The sequence below is a fragment of the Paramormyrops kingsleyae genome, chromosome 16, assembly GCF_048594095.1.
Source record: "Paramormyrops kingsleyae isolate MSU_618 chromosome 16, PKINGS_0.4, whole genome shotgun sequence".
Taxonomy (NCBI): domain Eukaryota; kingdom Metazoa; phylum Chordata; class Actinopteri; order Osteoglossiformes; family Mormyridae; genus Paramormyrops; species Paramormyrops kingsleyae.
This window is the reverse complement of record NC_132812.1, coordinates 28,779,705-28,796,389: the sequence shown is the minus strand read 5'-3', so window position 1 is coordinate 28,796,389 and position 16,685 is coordinate 28,779,705. Positions and strand designations below refer to the sequence as shown.

Genomic DNA, 16,685 nt, shown 5'->3' with positions numbered 1-16,685 from the left:
ACAACATATATGCAATTCACAGTATTATATAAAAGGATACAATATGTGTGCTTGTGTGTGAGTGTTTGTAGAGTGTCACAGTGTAACAATCACACCGATTTTGACAGAAGCATTCATACTTGCTTACTTTTTCCTAAAGCAAATTGGATCTACTTACACTTTGTGATCGAGTTTAAGTCGTTCTTTTCTTTGTTGTTCTTCTTTGTTGCTCTTTCTAATGCTTGACATTTTAGGCAGTTTGATGTTTTTCAGGATGGTTTTAGAAGAAGCCCAGTATTTCAAAACTGAATACATTAACAAAATAAACACAAGAAGGCATATTATAAAGATTAGGGACAGAGAACTGATTTGCAAACTGTGTACATTTAGATTTTTTTAATGGAAGTCTGTTAATGCTATTCCAGTACAATAATGGCTTTAACAAGTCACTGCTACATTTTCTGTTCAAAAATCTTGTATAAATATACAGCAAACCAGCACACTTGAAATAACTGCAGAGACCAGTCAGACCACATCTTTGGCTTTTTTTACAAAATCACTTTCTTACCTTACCTGACCTTTCGCCCCTCTGTTCATTTTCCTAATCCCCTCCTCTGTTACTTCCCTATTTTTCTTCTTTTCTATTCTTCTCCACCTCTTTCTTTTCTTCTCCATCTCCTCTTGCTCAAATATATTTAGATTGCAGGCCGATATATGTGTGTTTCCAAGGACACCAAAGACTCAAGCCCATAAAAAATGTGTGAGAACATAAGTTCTTTCTCATGAAAGAAAATGTCTAAAATGATATTCTACCTATCTTAAGCATAGTTTAGAAATTGTCATTGTCTTGCTTTAGTCAGTGCTACCTAGAGAATCACTCGTAATCACCCATGCCTTCAGTTAATATATTAATGTATTTAAGATCGGTAATTAAAAGGCTAAGATGTGTTTATGTCTTCTGTGTCTGTGTCTTGTAGCTCCTGCATCAAGTAGAGCGTAGACTGTCCTCCTGACTTTCCTGATACATCCGTGTGCCAGAACTGTTTAGTTACAGTAGAGTTGGAGGGCAGGATTAGCGCATCAGAAGTGGCACATTAACATTTTAGTGGAGATTAAGCAGATTGAGGGAATTCAAAATATGGCTCAAACAGATCTGGCCATAGTCCCTCCTGCCGCAGCAGCCACCAAGCACCAAGCCTTGGTTGCAGTCAGACGTTGTCCTAAGAGCCCTTAGCAGCAGGTTCTCTGCTCTCAGCAGTGCGTCTGCAGAAGCGGGAAAGGTGCTGGTAATGGGAGACTCATTAGTTAGAAGCGATCGAGTTTCTAACAATCGTAAAGCAGCGGTTTCTGTAAAAGGCCTCCCTGGGGCCAGAGTTTCCAACATCGAGGCCGAAACTGGATTCCCAGACGATCCGAGGTATTAAAGAGAAACTTCATTTATTTGTGTGTGAAAGCTAAAACAAAATTTTGGAATCTAATCGTCATTGTCCCTTGCCAAGCCTCTATAGAGGGGCTGTAACTGGTATAGTGAGCTACTTTCCCTAAACTTCTGGTTAGAGATTTGGTTTGTATCTCAGAACATAGCTTTTATTAATAATTGGGACCTTTTTTGGGAATAGCCAGGCTTCTATAAATGATAAAGTCTCCATTGGAGGGGTATTTTATGCTATGCCAAAACAGAGCAAATAGTCTACCTACCTGATTCTGCAAACACCACCGAGGCCTCAGACTTGCAATCTTAATTCGAAGGCTGTTTATTCTCCTACCTTCAGCTCATGTCTGCCTATGACCCAGCTGCTCCATGACACTGCATCCCCTAAATCTAACTGCTATTTAGAAACAGAGTTGAATGAGCCTTGAAAGAATATTGTAAGTACACTGCCTGGCCAAACAAAAGGTCACCATTTGAATTTATATCAGCAAATACTTAAAAGCCAATGACTAGATCATTATTGCAGCTCAGCAACATTATGCAGCAATAAAGTGAAGTCAGCTGAGTACCTGAATCTACTGAATGGCCAGGTTACACCTCCATCCATCATAAATGGATTTTTTCTTCCCTGTTGGCATGGGCATATTCCAGGACAAGAATGCCAAGATTTATTGGGCTCGAATTGTCAAACAGTGGTTCAGGGAGCATGAGGAATCATTTTCACGCATGACTTGGTCACCACAGAGTTGTGACCTTAACCTCATTGAAGGTCTTTGGGATGTGCTGAAGGAGGCTTTATGGAGTGGTTCAACTCACTTGTCAATACAGGATCTTGGTGAGAAATGAATGCAAATCTGGATGAAAATAAAGGATGAGGAAGCTTGTGGAAACAATGTCATGACAAATGTGCACCATAATCAAAGCTAAAGGCGGCCCCACGAAAAATTCTAATGCCGACCTTTTTTTTGGCCAGGCAGGTTATTATTCGACCAAGACTTAGACCTCCACGTTCCTCAGGTGGCTCTTTTGCGGATAACTTAATATCAATCCCTTTGATAAGATTAAATGAGCCGCGACATAAACCCACCATAAAATGCTCAGTACTGAACGTTCATTCTTTAGGAAACAAATCACTTCTTGTCAACGACATGGTGCTGGTCACTGGTGCAGACCTGCATTTGCTAACAGAAACCAGGCTCAAACTCACAGACATTATTCCTCTTGTTGAGACTGATGGCTTTTGCTTCATACAGAAACCACGTGGTTCTGGGCGTGGAGGTGGGCTGGTGTTATGAAAGGCATTATTTAAAAATAAATTGAACTGAATTGAGTCAGTCAGGTCAGTGCTTCTTTTCACAATCTTGGGATTGATCATATTCACCTGCTGGGTTCAGAATACCTGGTTGTTATTGTCGCTCAGCAGATCCAGCCTAACATGTAGTTGATCTTGTCCTTGCTTACTGTCATACAGCTCAGCACTTGAAAGTAACCCAGGCATCAGTAACTCTATATTTTCAGGTCTGCTTCTTAACTATTGATAAACTATTATTAATTGTTTGATAATATATTAATTGACAGAAAGATTCATTCGCAAACAAACGTAGAAACGTGTTACAATCATATCTTGCTCCTGGCATTTGCAAAGCAGCTTGCAAATCACTTGCAAATATAAAGTGATGGGTTTGTAAGCGAGCCACACCTGTTACTTGTTTAATCTTTCCTCTCGTTGCAGCCCTCGTGTGGATCATCCCAGGTGCCTCTCGTCTGCTCCCTCGTCAGTGATGTGTGCCTCCCTGTCTTGAGCTCCCCAGTCCAGTCATTGATGTTGTGGCCTGCTTGTGCGCCCCAACTTGCTCTGCATCCTGTCTTCTCTCCTGATTGTCCCTACCCTGTTTTGACCCCTCGTGGCCCATTTCCTAATGCTTTGCTTGGTGTTTTTGGCTAAATAAGGCCCCTTTTGGTTTTCTCCACGCCTGCCTTCGTTTACATCCTTCCCTAGATGTGACACTAAGGCTCCAGCATAACTAATTTTAGTTTACTAATTCATAGCTTTATACTTGGAGTTGAAGTACAAACCTTTTAGTAAAAACTATTTGAGACAGGAATAAGATAACTTTGTAAGACGTTTCTAAATCTTATTGTAAGCAAATCTTTTTATTTACTAATATCCTATCAAACAAGAGTTCACTAATAGTTTAGGAGAAGACCTTGAACTAAAGTGTTGCCCAGGACATCTGAGTCGGTGACCTCAGTTCTGTCAGAATGAAACACTCAGAGATCAGCCTATCATAGAGGAAAGGTTTGACAGGCAGAAATCCTTGTGTCATGTATGGACCCAGTTAACATTGTAATAATCTATATTATAATGTAATAATCTTCTTTAACTTTAAAGTTAAAGAAGAGGCTAGTCAAAATGGAAGTAATTAATATTGGGTTTTATGGTTATAGCGACCAAACAGTGAAATAAAAATAAATAAATAACATAGGTAAACAGCATGAGCAAATAATACCACAGTGATATCTCTGGTGTCGCTGATGTACCCAATTACAGTTGTCATTGTTATGTGTTTTGAAACTTTGACAAAGTTCTTTTTTTACAATTTTGTCCTGTGGCCATTACACTTTGGTGTTTATGTTTTTATTGGAAAAATGGTTAAAATAATATTAGTTCTTATTGAATTCACATCCTGTTAGCAATTATATGAGGAAAGTGTGGGCCATGCAAACTGTGGAATGAGATTAGGATGCTGTCGTTACATACTCCTCTGCAGTTTGCTTCATCTTGATTCATTTAGTAATATTACTGTATTTCCCTCTACAATAAGCAAGGACACAGATTTGAATCCAGTGGGTTCTCTTTATTTGCCACAAGCTTTTATTAAAGCTCAGTAATACTGACTGTATGATTGTAATACCAGAGTCTCATTTAGCCTGATTTTGAGTATCAGCAGTCATATTCAAGTAGTACACAAGCCATTTTTCTGTCTCAAACTTATAAAAACACATAGAAGAAACAAATTAAGTCTGAAAATGCTTCACAGCAACCACATAATTATAGTTTTAGGTAATATTTATGATTCATATAATCCAAAGACTTCATCCAGCTTAACAAAATAAGTTCCCCTCATACTGATATTTGCAGTCAACTATCCTTTTGCTAGTTCAATTATCCCAGCTAGTGTAGATGGGAAAGTAGCGTACTGGGGTTAGTCGTTCAGAAGTCTTGGGACAGCCCTCTTGGCTTGCATGCATGATGCACAATACTGTTTTTTACTTATTTGTTTAATTTATTAGTTTAATTTTAGGGTTCGCTTACCGTTTTATGATGATTTGTAGTGTGTTCATTGTTCTGTGTCTGGTTATGTTACCATTGTGTTTATGGCATGTTGTAAATTAATTTCCTGACAGTCCTTTGTTGATTGTTGTTCCCTTGGTGGGCCCCGTACTGTTATGTGATTCTCAGTCTTGCGTGGTCTGTCAGATCCAGGACTCGTTTTACAAAGTGAGATTTGTTAGCTATCTTGATAACTTCTCAGAAGGTGCCCCAGTTTAAATGGACTTTATCTTCATTCACGTACATCCATCCATTGGGGCACAGTTATGCTGGAACCTCACCAAAACATAATATCCAGCATGACCAGTGAACTGTCTGTACTGGGCTTTTGGGTATGTTGTGTGGGCACTGGTGTTTGAATTGTGTCAGAGGTCTTGGGTTCTTGACGGTGGGAACGGGAGGGTGGTGATGGAGGCCTGGAGTGATTCTATTGAATAATTGATAACTGGTAAAATTTCATCTGTTTCTCTTGGGTGGGCAGAGGATTTTACCACTGAACTGAAGCATTTCTTGGACACTTTCAAAGTAGTCTGTAGTGACAATAAATGCTTGGTTCGCAATCAATTTTTTTAGAGGATATTTATTATTTTAAGAATATTTTTAGGACTATACGATACAAACTGTATTCATCTGACCTAACTCTAAAAGTCAAAACATTTAATTATTATGCTACTTAATTTGACAAGTTCATACAGCTGGCCATGTACTGAGGCATTTCACGTTGGCTGCATTGTTCAAAATGATGACTCATTGTTCAAAAGATAACCTTATGTACCAATCTACCAATCAAGCAAATTAAGTGAATATTTGGCCAAGATTAGGGCAATGCTGTTATACATAATGTTACATCATATTAAACTGTTTACAAATATGAATGACCAAGACAGAACGAGATACATTTTATGGTAGTACTACACCATATTGACAAAATTATTGAGTCACCTGGCCATTACACATACAATAACTTTTATGACATGCCATTCTAAAGCCATAAGCATCAATATGGAGTTCTCCCCCACCATGCAGCTATAACAACTGCCACTCTACTGGGAAGGCTTTCCACAACATTTTGGAGTGTGTCTGTGGGAATTTTTATCCATTTATCCAGAAGAGCATATGTGAGGTCAGGCACTGATGTTGGACGTGAAGGCCTGGCTCACAATTTCCATTCTAGTTCATCCCAAAGGTGTTTGATGGGTTTGAGGTGAGGGCTCTGTAAGGACCAGTCAAGTTCTTCCACACCAAACTCACCCATCCATCCATTGGGGCACAGTTATGTTGGAACAGAAAAGGGCCTTCTCCAAACTGACCCAACAAAGCACAGAATTATGCAAAATATCTTGGTATGCTGAGCAGGGACGGATTACGGACTGGGCCAGCGGGGCCGCTGCCCAGGGCCCCTTGGGGTGCGGGGGGCCCGTGGGGCCCCTAGCCCAAAACAATTTGCAACGCTTATCAACAATGTATTTTCGTTTGTCTATTTTAGAGGGTCTACATTTTTTGATCCTCTGCCTACAAGGGCCCCTGACCCTATAGGGCCTCTGATGGAAACATGGAGGGAGGGCGTTTGGCTGCCAAGGGCCCTTGAATTGTGGTGGTTGTGGTGGTGGTGCTGGTGGTGGTGCTGGTGGTGGTGGGGGGGGGGGGCCCTCGCGAACGTTTTGCCCAGGGGCCCACACAACCCATAATCCATCCCTGATGCTGAAGCATTAAGAGTTCCCTTCACTGGAACTAAGGGGTCTAGCCCAACCCATGAAAAACAACCTCGTACTATTGTCCCTCCTCCACTAAACTTCACTGTTGGCACAATGTTGTCAGGCAGGTAACGTTCTCCTGGTATCCGCCAAACCCCAGACAGAGAAGTGCGATTCATCACTCCACAGAACACGTTTCCAATGCTACAGAGTCCAGTGATGGCGTGCTTCACACTGCTACAGAGTCCAGTGGCGGCATGCCACACCACTTTACACCACTCCATCTGACGCTTGGCATTGTGCTTGGTGATGTGAGGCTTGCGTGCAATTGCTTGGCCATGGAAGCCCAATCCACGAAGCTCCCAGCACAGTTTTTATGCTGGGGTTAATGCCAGAGGAAGTTTGGAACTCTGCAGTTATTGAGTCAACAGTGCAGTGGCGACTTTTACGCACTATGCGCCTCAGCATTTGGCAACCCCGCTATGTTACTTTTTGTGGTCTGCACTTGGGACTGAGTTTCTAAAGTTCTACATGCTTCCATTTTGCAATAATATCTAGCAGGAATTACATTTTACAAACTGACTAACAGCAAAGGTGGCACCCAATGTCAATAGCATGCTTGAATTCTCTTTCTTTCACAGATGTTTGTAAACCTGACTGCATGGATAGATGCTTGATTTAATACACTTGTGGCAATGGGTCTGAATAAAACACATGAATTCAATGATTGAGAAGTGTGTCCCAATACTTTTGTCCTAATAGTATAAGAATTTTCATGGGCATGAATTGAAGAATCCCCATGAAAAGTAGACAATGCACCAGGAGCATATAGAGGCAGTGTATGGTTCAGGAGGCTAAGCCTCTGTGTTTATGAGTAGAAGGTCCCTGGTTCAAATCTGGCCTCACCAGAATAGTCACATCTGTGAGCTTTTAATCTCCAGCTCCATAGGTATAGCTGGCAAGCTTGGAATGAAGCTTATTTTCACCTATACATGCCTTTGTGTGTCATGGTGAGGAAGAGAGGGCAGGTAAAAACAGATCTTCCCCATGGTGATCAAGAAAGTGTCATTGTTATCATGTTTGTGAATTTGCCACATGTAAAATCTTGCATTCAGTGTATTGATTTATGCACATATGTAACTATTTATGGATGGATGGATGATTTACCTATGATCTCTCAAAAATGAAAGTAGAATAATTTTTGGTCCTTATAACGAACTATGTATTGTAGCACGCTGGAGGATAAGGCGAATGTGGGAAAATAAAACAAACACGGGGACCTGTAATGCGCGTTGCTGCATTTATGTAGGTATAGTTTGTCCCATTTGGCGTACCGTACGCAAGTGCCCTTGCATGAAAGCATGGCGAGCAGAACCGGCGTGACATTGGAAAGTGATTTAATGAGATATGCCGAATACGCTCCGAAATCTACAATTCGGAGTGAAGCAGACGTTGATAAACGGGTTGTAAGTGTACTGAAGTTTAAAAAATCTTTATTTGGTGCGACACCTTTCGGTAGTTTCATAGTGAGTTTGATAGTAACCTAATTAGCTCTGTACATTGTGTTCTCATTGAGATGATAATAAAATTGTTTTAGCTGTCAGTGTTGGATTAATTTAACCCATTAAACGTCGTCATGTAGCGTGTTCACATTAGCAAGTCGGACATACAGTTGTTCACCTGACTTTTTAGTAGGTTTTGGTAGTTCTGGGGTCGTTCTTTAATGTTGCGATAATGTCCAGGTACTTGATCATGTAAAGTAGTGTGTAGGAGGCACTACGGCTGAGTTGCGTTGAATCGCCTTGGGAAACGTTTAATTTATTATACAGGGTACCTTAGAATTGGTACTATAACGTTAGCTTTCGCTAAATAATCGTATGTAAGCCTAAATCGCATAGTACAGTTTTAGTGATCATTCGCTGAAGTGTTTTTTTTTTTTTGGCGTAGAAATTTTTGCATAACGTTTCGCGTTTTCTGCTTTGCCAATTGATATAGGCCTAAATTGAGGGATAACCTAGAAATAACTACATTTTCTTTTTTATATATAGGGTGAGGTTTTGATTGCTGTTGGTCTTGGTGTTGCCGCTGCAGCTTTTGCAGGTGAGAAACTTTCCTGAATTGTTTCTGTACCTGCTATTATTAGAGGTATTTTGTCTGCTTATCAAGTCGGCGATATTTAGAATTAAGCTGGATATTTTACTGCATCAGTTTAGGCTGAGTACAGTGTTCAGTAGTACTACGCCAGGGCCCTTCCTGGAACTTGAACCACAACTATTATGCACGTTGAAATGATGAAATCCTGTGCCCGGGTGTCCACAAGTAGTTTGTTGATTTTACAACGTTGATTGGCTCTTTATTTCAGTGGGAAGGGCAGCCCCAAAGTGACTGACCTGCAGGTTGAATGTCAAATTCACATTGGAGTCAGTATCGTCAAATTAAAGTGGAGTAGTACCGAATCTAAATAATTTTCAGCCTATCAGAAACCTCCTTAGTGATTGTCTATATTGGTCTTTGTCTTCCTTTCAATTAGATAGATGTAGAAAATAATCAAACATTGATATTAATACACATGACATCCATTATTCTCTCTTATGTTTTAGTGTCTGCATTCAAAATGGTTCATTCAATAATTATGAACAATACAAAAATTAAGAAAGGCTTCGCTCCCAATTTCTTTCACGTTTTGCTGTGCTTAACTGTAATACTGAGTCATCGAAATAACAGACATTAAAAGACTACACTTTGCATGATCGGGTTTATATTTGTTTTCGAAACATCTCTGCACAGACACGTTTGGGGATAGTGCCTTCTTCAGAGTGATATTCACAATATTGGGGATAGTGATAGTGATATTCACAATATGTGCATTCAAACCTTAAATAATCACACATGTAATACTGAGCAGCTAAATGGCAGTTCAAGAAGTGTCTCATAGGGCATCACCATTGCACACCCTTGGATACACCCGCAACTACAGCTAATCACTCCACAAAATCGGCAAAATTCCGTTATGACATTAACATAGTTTTATGCAGGGGTGTCAGAAGCTTTTTGAATGTGGGGGGACACACTGGCATAAAACTAATATTTTATGTTAAATGTGGGGGGGTCCAAACGTATAATTATAAAATGTGAGGGGGACACGTCCCCCTTAGATTTAATGGCAGCAACGCCCATGCTTATATGGCAGTTCATACTCACTCATAATTGACATAATAATATTACTGATACATGATATGAATAACCTAAAGATCAGAAGAAACAAGTAAGAGAAACGTACTCATTCCTGCCATTCGACTGTGTGACTTAGAATTGCAAAATGTATCATTTTCAGACCATACACTCCATTCAGCTTGAATAGCGACACTTAGTGGCATGTCTTTTAAAACTGATCAAAGTGGCAGATGGAAGGCATGAAAACTGAACTGGCCGTCAATGAGTGGTTTGGCGTTTAAGTGGCGGGTGGTTATCCGCAGTTTAAAATGCACAAAATAAACTGCAATGGCTCAGTGTACGGCTGCCAATAACGACAATCTATGGATTAATCTGTTTTACCGATTGGTCGATTGATCTGAATGATTAACCTCCCTCCAGAAAATCAAACCGACCGTAATTTAAATGAAGTTTATTTTGACAACAACTAGCTATGTTATTGCAGGGCTTTAGATGATGGACGTCGGCTTATTGGCACTTTACAGACATTATTTTTTATATTCATATTTAGTTCTAATGCAAGAACTCATGGCCATAGGTGGAAATTAGCGGGAGAGTATATTAAAATGAATTAGAGATAGCATTTCTTTAAATCAGAGCTAGATAAGATTTTAACAACTCTGAGCTATTAGTTGAGTTATCCCCAAATGAGCTTGATGGGCCGAATGGCCTCCTCTCGTTTGTACATTTCTCATGTTCTTATTTAGTTTAAATTATTTTCGCCCACATAAGCTTAAAATATTAATGAGATACGTATTGTTATGCCCAAAAGTCAGTGATCTGTATAAATTCGGCGTATCCTCACACTTATTAAATTCGGTTAACGTGGAACGCCACATGCTACTGTTTTGGTAAATCAAAGGAAGCGATAAGCACTGAAGTCAAGAAAGGGACAGATCAACAGCCACATCATCTTTTTAAAAATCAGATATTGTGCATAAATAAGGCAAAAAGAGTTTGGTGTGGCATTGCTTTTTGCCGATTAAAGTCCGACACGTTTTTTTTTTTGTAATTATAGGTTTCATTTTTATTTCAGTTCACAAATTATTTTTAGTGTCCAATTCATTTCAGTTTTATTTTCCCATAATAATACTGGTCCCAACATTGAGTGCATTTAGCAGCTACAAGGACAAAATATATTAAAATGCTCTCCATACTAGGGCTGGGTGATATGATTTCAAATCAATATCACGATTAATTGAACATTTTACCTTGATTACGATTAATGAACAATTAATTTATTTCAAATTTCAGTACTGCACAAATTATAATTCAAATACGCTGTAATACAATATCGTGCATAGAATATAGCTTATTGTAGTTTCGCTGCTGTGTCTCTGGCTCATTTTTGGTGGGTTATCATAAACTTTCATGAGTCTGTGTTCATAATTCAGAGAAAATGCCTCTTTTCCCCGTCATTTTCTGTACTGTAACGACACTGACCAGAAGACTCTAGAAAATCTGTTCCTGCTGTCCAGTTCTCTTTTCTTTTTCATTGTCTGCATTTTAATAACTGAACCATTAATTCTTCTGGGCACAGGCTCTGTCAGAATAAGGCAACATTTTCTTAAAATCCAAAAGCAAATGGGGAAAATTCCTTCCAGCGTGTGTCTTGCAGGCTGTATCTTTGTACTGCTCATTTTGTGTCTCATATAATGCCTTAGAGAAGCTTGACGAACTTCTCATTCATTTTCAGGCTGAATAAGCTGCCTTGGAGAACAGAGAGTGGTTTGAACAGCTTTTTCCCTTTTCTGTTGTAGGGCGCTATGCATTTCAGTTATGGAAGCCTCTTGGTCAAGTTATCTCTGAGACGGTAAAGAAAATGCCTTCCTCGGTAAGAAGATGATGGTTTTCGTTTAATTTTGGTATTTTCATTATTTCTTTACATAAAGACTAGTCCTCAGTAGATGATAAAAAAACATGATAGATCCACATGCATAGGTAGTTTTGCATGGAGATGTAGTTCTAATGAACAGCATTTAGAGGTTATCTACCACTAACAGATGTGTGGTTTTCCAGTTTGTCAGCCCATTGCCTACTGAATTCCCACACCACAGCTTTTCAAATGGAATTAGTACCTCATGGCTTTATCTGTGTAATTATTGTAATAATTTTTTCATGACTAAATTTAAAAGTATGCCTACACTACACACCCAAACATTTAAGGCTACTGCACACTGTTACAGAAGGTATTCATTAACATATTTGTTAAACTTGAAATAGAGTAAGCTTGCCATCATTTGTAAAAGTCAATATTTGATTCTTCATAAATTGTTGGCTTTAAGTTTACATTATTTTTGCACTTCATTACTTCTATTCTACCTCTGACATACAGGGAACTCTTGATCAGGTTCATTGTATTTTTTTTCTCAGAATTTTACTCTTGTGGCACGTTTATTTTTTTTGTGCTATTCCTGGGCGGCAAATCGAGGTGGTGTGAGAGCTAGCTTGATCATTCAGGCCAAGTGTTGATTAATGTCACATGGAATGTGTGTTTCTGAGATCTTCTGGATGAGAGGAACTTCAGCGTTGCGTGGAGAGTAATGGGAGGCAGAATGTGCATGTCTGCTGTAATGAACTTCAGATGGAGCTGTGGAACTTCAGCCATGCGAACTGATGTTGTGCTGTCTTGTTTTTTAGATTTCATTTTATTACAACCATGTTTTGACTTAATGTCATGGAGACTTAGTTCTGCACAGCTTTTTATTAACATTCAGTAATTTGACCTTTATTAATACTTTAGCACTCGCCACCATACTCATTTTAAAGGCTTAGATCTACCATTTATTGTTTTCCCGTGCATCAATCTTCTTGCATATATAATGCAAACTTCGCTCTCTACAGCATATATTTAAAAAAAGACTTCAAGTCTAATGCAAACTAGCTAATAAGCGCTGTCACATACGGGTCATGTGTGACTGATTAAGTGAACTATGTCTGCATAAGTTAAGTGTTTCTGTGGGGTGAACAGTTAGCCTGAATATATACTGTAACATTTTAAGTTTTATAAGACACGATGATGCGGTTTGTGGGTATCGCATTTTTTGTTGTTTTTTTTCCCCCCTCCGTTTTGGTGGCATAAAATTAATATTTAAAAAAGTAAAATGAATCATAACTAAATGAAATGAAATGATGAAGGACCATCCCTGTGTGAAGTGAGTTCTCCCACTTGTTTGGCTCAGTCCTCAAGTGTTAAACCAGAAAAGCTTTTTGCAAATCCCAGTGAAGCAGACCAGTCAGCTGGCCTGGAGACCAGTATGGGCTTGTGGCCCAGTTTAAGTTTGCCACATGAAATAGCAGAGTCCACATACTTAAGTGACACAGCATGTTACTACTTTTGTTCATATTACATATGGAGAATATTGTGTCACTGCTGTTCTTTGTTCCACAGGCATTTTCTGCATATTACAAAGGGGGCTTTGAGCCAAAGATGACGAAACGAGAGGCCAGCCTCGTCCTGGGGATCAGGTAAGAAGAGCTTGCGGGTGAGAGGCAGAATCATCGCCTCTTACGTTGGCGAATGGTTGCCTTGTACTGGGCATTAGGCCCCCCTCCCTCAAAATTAATTTCTGCTGCCGGCCTGCTCCGTAATGTTGGCTGCAGGGCTTTGGGGGCCACAGGACTGCCACAGAGGGCCGGACACGCCCACCATGTCAGTTTACATTTCACTTGCACACTTGAGAACTTGATTGTCTTCTCCGCTTCTAGAATTTTACTCACCCTTTGTTTTCATGTCTTTTATTTATTATTTACATTTTGCCGGTGTAATACTGTTTCGTTTGCTAAGTGCTTTAGGGCAGCCGTGTTGACAAAGATGCTGTTTAAAAATACAGACGCTCCTCTACTTACGAACTTTTAACTTACAAACTTTCAGACATACGAACTAAGAGGACTGTAAGTCCAAATTGTATTCATTGGGCTCCCATTTCCTGTTCAACATCAATTTGTTTTTTCTGCTCACCAATTCCTCCTAGTACGACTTCTGGCCGCTACTCCCACCGTACTCTAGCGTGCGTACTCCCAGCATCCTAGATGTTGGTACTTGCGTATACCCTTAAAATGACGTTGAATAACGACTTACGAACATTTCAAGTTACGAACGGCCGTTCAGAACGTATCTCATTCGGAAGTAGAGGAGCGTCTGTACACTGAAATGAACCCAACTATTGATAAAATTCCCATAAAATTGCCTTGGCACACTTTTTCATGTACCAAAATGTTTTACCATAATATCCTTGAAAAAGAACTATTGGTTAATAAGGTTAACTGGAAATAATATAGTGAATTTGGCTGAAGTATAAATATGAATATAGGGTTATGATTTTCTTTATGTGGCCACTAGGTGTCTCTAAAATCACATGTTTCTCTTGCAGTCCCACCGGCAGTAAAGCAAAGATCCGGGAAGCACACAGAAGAATCATGGTTTTGAATCACCCTGATAAAGGTGAGAGCTGCACTCTTTCATAAAACCAGGTTAATTTACAGATCAACAAGTACTTTGGTCATATACTTTTTCGTGTGAGAGCATATTATGTAGGATTGAATTGATTACTTTGAAGAATGCATTTGGTGATGTTATTTGGCATCTCTAAATTGCTTTTAATGGCCCTGCAATGGACCACCATCACCCTGATTGCACATCCCCGTCATGTGCTCCATGCTGTGGGGTCTCCAGAGCCCCTGCAGTCCTGTTCTAGATAAATGGTTGGAACACGGATGGATGTTCAGCTGTGAGATAAGCAGATAAGTCACAGTACTGAAATTATCTTGTTGTGTGACCAGATAATCTGGCATTTTCCTGCATGATCTTGCCATCCTCCTTGAGTTGAATGTGGGTCGAGAGGTTTTTTGCCGGTCTGTCTAATCGGAGTAGGAATAGATTAACACTGAGAGCACGGTATCGGAACGGAGGGAAGTGAGAGTGTTCGGTTGAGGGACGCAAATGGTCTGCTGGTAAAGTCGCTGTTCTTCTCGCAGGTGGATCTCCATACCTGGCAGCAAAGATTAATGAAGCAAAAGACCTGCTGGACTCCGGCTTACGGCAATGACCCGTTTACGTCTTGCCTTCAGCCAGAACTCTGCTAACCTCTGCAGCATTTTTCCCCAGACTCCACATAAATTTGGTGTCACTCTTCTCTGCACGTGTGGCACTTCTGCCCAGTCTTGCCGCATTCTCGGTGAGGGTCCCTCCAGGGAGTCCGCTGGAGCTCAGACACACGACGGACTCGATGTTCCTGGATGTTCAAAATCGGCAAACCGTGACTGAGTGCCTTATGTGTTTGTCCCCTTATTCTGTAATGAGGTACACCGTCATCTGTAAATGCACGTTACAATTTTAGCAGTGTCAGATACATTTGCCACAGTACTCCAAAAATGGGAAAATTAGTTACATATTAATAGCAGTTATACAATGTATATTTATGTATGTTTTGTGTTTTATTGACTGGTGTGAAATGGGAGAGAGAGAAATAAGCTTTCATGTGGGGTAGGGGTAAGCAGGGGCAGAGTACAATGAATGTATTTGTCTTTTGATTCTGAGTAAAGAGTGTAATTTTTTTTGTATCTACACAAACCAATGGTCATTCATTTTTAATTTATTCCCGATTGCATATCTGCTGGACTGGCTGTGTTATCTGTTTATGACTGCGTTACATATTCATGTTTGTGATGTAAACATACAAACCTTGGTGGTACTGTTACACACCTCTGTGTGATGTCTGTCTCATTCATTTACTTGCCATGTTCATTCACAGTGAAGTCTCTCCAAGTTTATGTAAATGATTCCTTTTCCTAAACGGCAATGCTATCAAATACGTCTGATATAAATATGGAAATCTAACAAAAACATCTAATGAAAAATAATATTTCTGAGCACCTGGTGTGGCTGGTTTTGGTTTGCTTCGACAATTTCAGGCTTGGAGTAGTGGAGGGAGTTGATAGGTTTTGCTAGGTGAAATGTAAAAAAACTGTTCTACTCGTGACTTCAAAGATTCTCATTTTCACCTAGTTTTCACCTTATGTTCTGTGTATATTGCACCAAAGAGTAAAATGCCCAGATCAACTTGTAATCTGTTTCAATAGGAGTATTTTAGCTCTAGCTGATAAAACACAATTAAATGATGTGGAAGCCAGTCATTTTAATTTGTTTTTTTGTAACAAATGTAATCTTGCTTCACTAGCTGCTTTTAGCAGTCTTAGAGCTTAGCATCCAAATTGTGCTTTGAAATGTAGGTAATATATGCAAGAGCTGTCTGCTACAGAAATAAAAAATGAACAGATGTAAGCAATAGTCATGCATGAGCCTCGAAAACAATGTCATGGTAAACTTGTGCTATGTTCAGCTTTGTGAATCACTAAACCTTCTAATAGTTCAATATAGAGAATCTTATGGGAAGTCTGAGAAATTCGTTTATGGTTTTCTCCCACATGACACGACGTACTGTCACAAAAGCGTAATCTTTTCCCCCAAACCAGCTCAGCACAAATCGTGTCTGGCAGCCCTGACCAGCCACACAGCCTGTGCTGATATAAGCTGCAGCTTTAAGGCTCATTAATGCTCAGTGTTAAACACACATATGGATGGAGGCTTCAGTCCTTAGTCTGCTTTCCTTCTGTCCACATATGTATGTATTTTATGAAAGCTTATGGATATAGATGAAGCAGAGCAGTACCACCAGAAATTGTGGGAGCCAATAAAGAAATTTTTAAAATGGTTGAACTTTTGAGCAGTAACTGCAGTTGGGTGCAATTCATTTTTTTTATAGCGCCTTTCACAACAGTGTCACCCCAAGGCACTTTACATGGGTGTGTTGTGTTGCATTTATACAGAATAATTCAACAAGGAAGGAAGACAATGGAAGAGAGGAAGCAAAAACTCCTAAGTGAGGAGAAAAAAAAACCTCTGGGATCCAAGGTCATCTGCTTGCCTCCCCCCCCCACCCACCCCCGGACATGGTAGCATTATTAAAAAAGGAAGAATGGGTTTGCTTGCTAAAAGCAGCGTGTAAACTGGTCAAGGGCAAAGTCAAAGTCC

General features: G+C 39.8%; 1 protein-coding gene across 1 annotated transcript; it reads left to right on the top strand.

Moving 5' to 3' along the window:
- Positions 1–7,758: 7,758 nt before the first annotated feature.
- On the top strand, positions 7,759–16,370 carry dnajc15 (DnaJ (Hsp40) homolog, subfamily C, member 15). Its single transcript, XM_023828986.2, has 6 exons — positions 7,759–7,905; positions 8,488–8,539; positions 11,413–11,486; positions 13,044–13,120; positions 14,026–14,096; positions 14,630–16,370. Exons 1-6 carry the CDS (start codon positions 7,801–7,803, stop codon positions 14,698–14,700), a joined length of 450 nt encoding a protein of 149 aa, XP_023684754.2. The 5' UTR covers positions 7,759–7,800; the 3' UTR covers positions 14,701–16,370.
- The last annotated feature ends 315 nt before the right edge of the window (positions 16,371–16,685 follow it).

Coding starts and splice junctions, on each gene's coding strand:
- dnajc15 (XM_023828986.2), top strand. CDS start 7,801: ATGGCGAGCAGAACCGGCGTGACATTGGAAAGTGATTTAATGAGATAT. Junction 11,487..13,043: donor TAAAGAAAATGCCTTCCTCG/GTAAGAAGATGA, acceptor TTTGTTCCACAG/GCATTTTCTGCATATTACAA. Junction 14,097..14,629: donor TTTGAATCACCCTGATAAAG/GTGAGAGCTGCA, acceptor TTCTTCTCGCAG/GTGGATCTCCATACCTGGCA.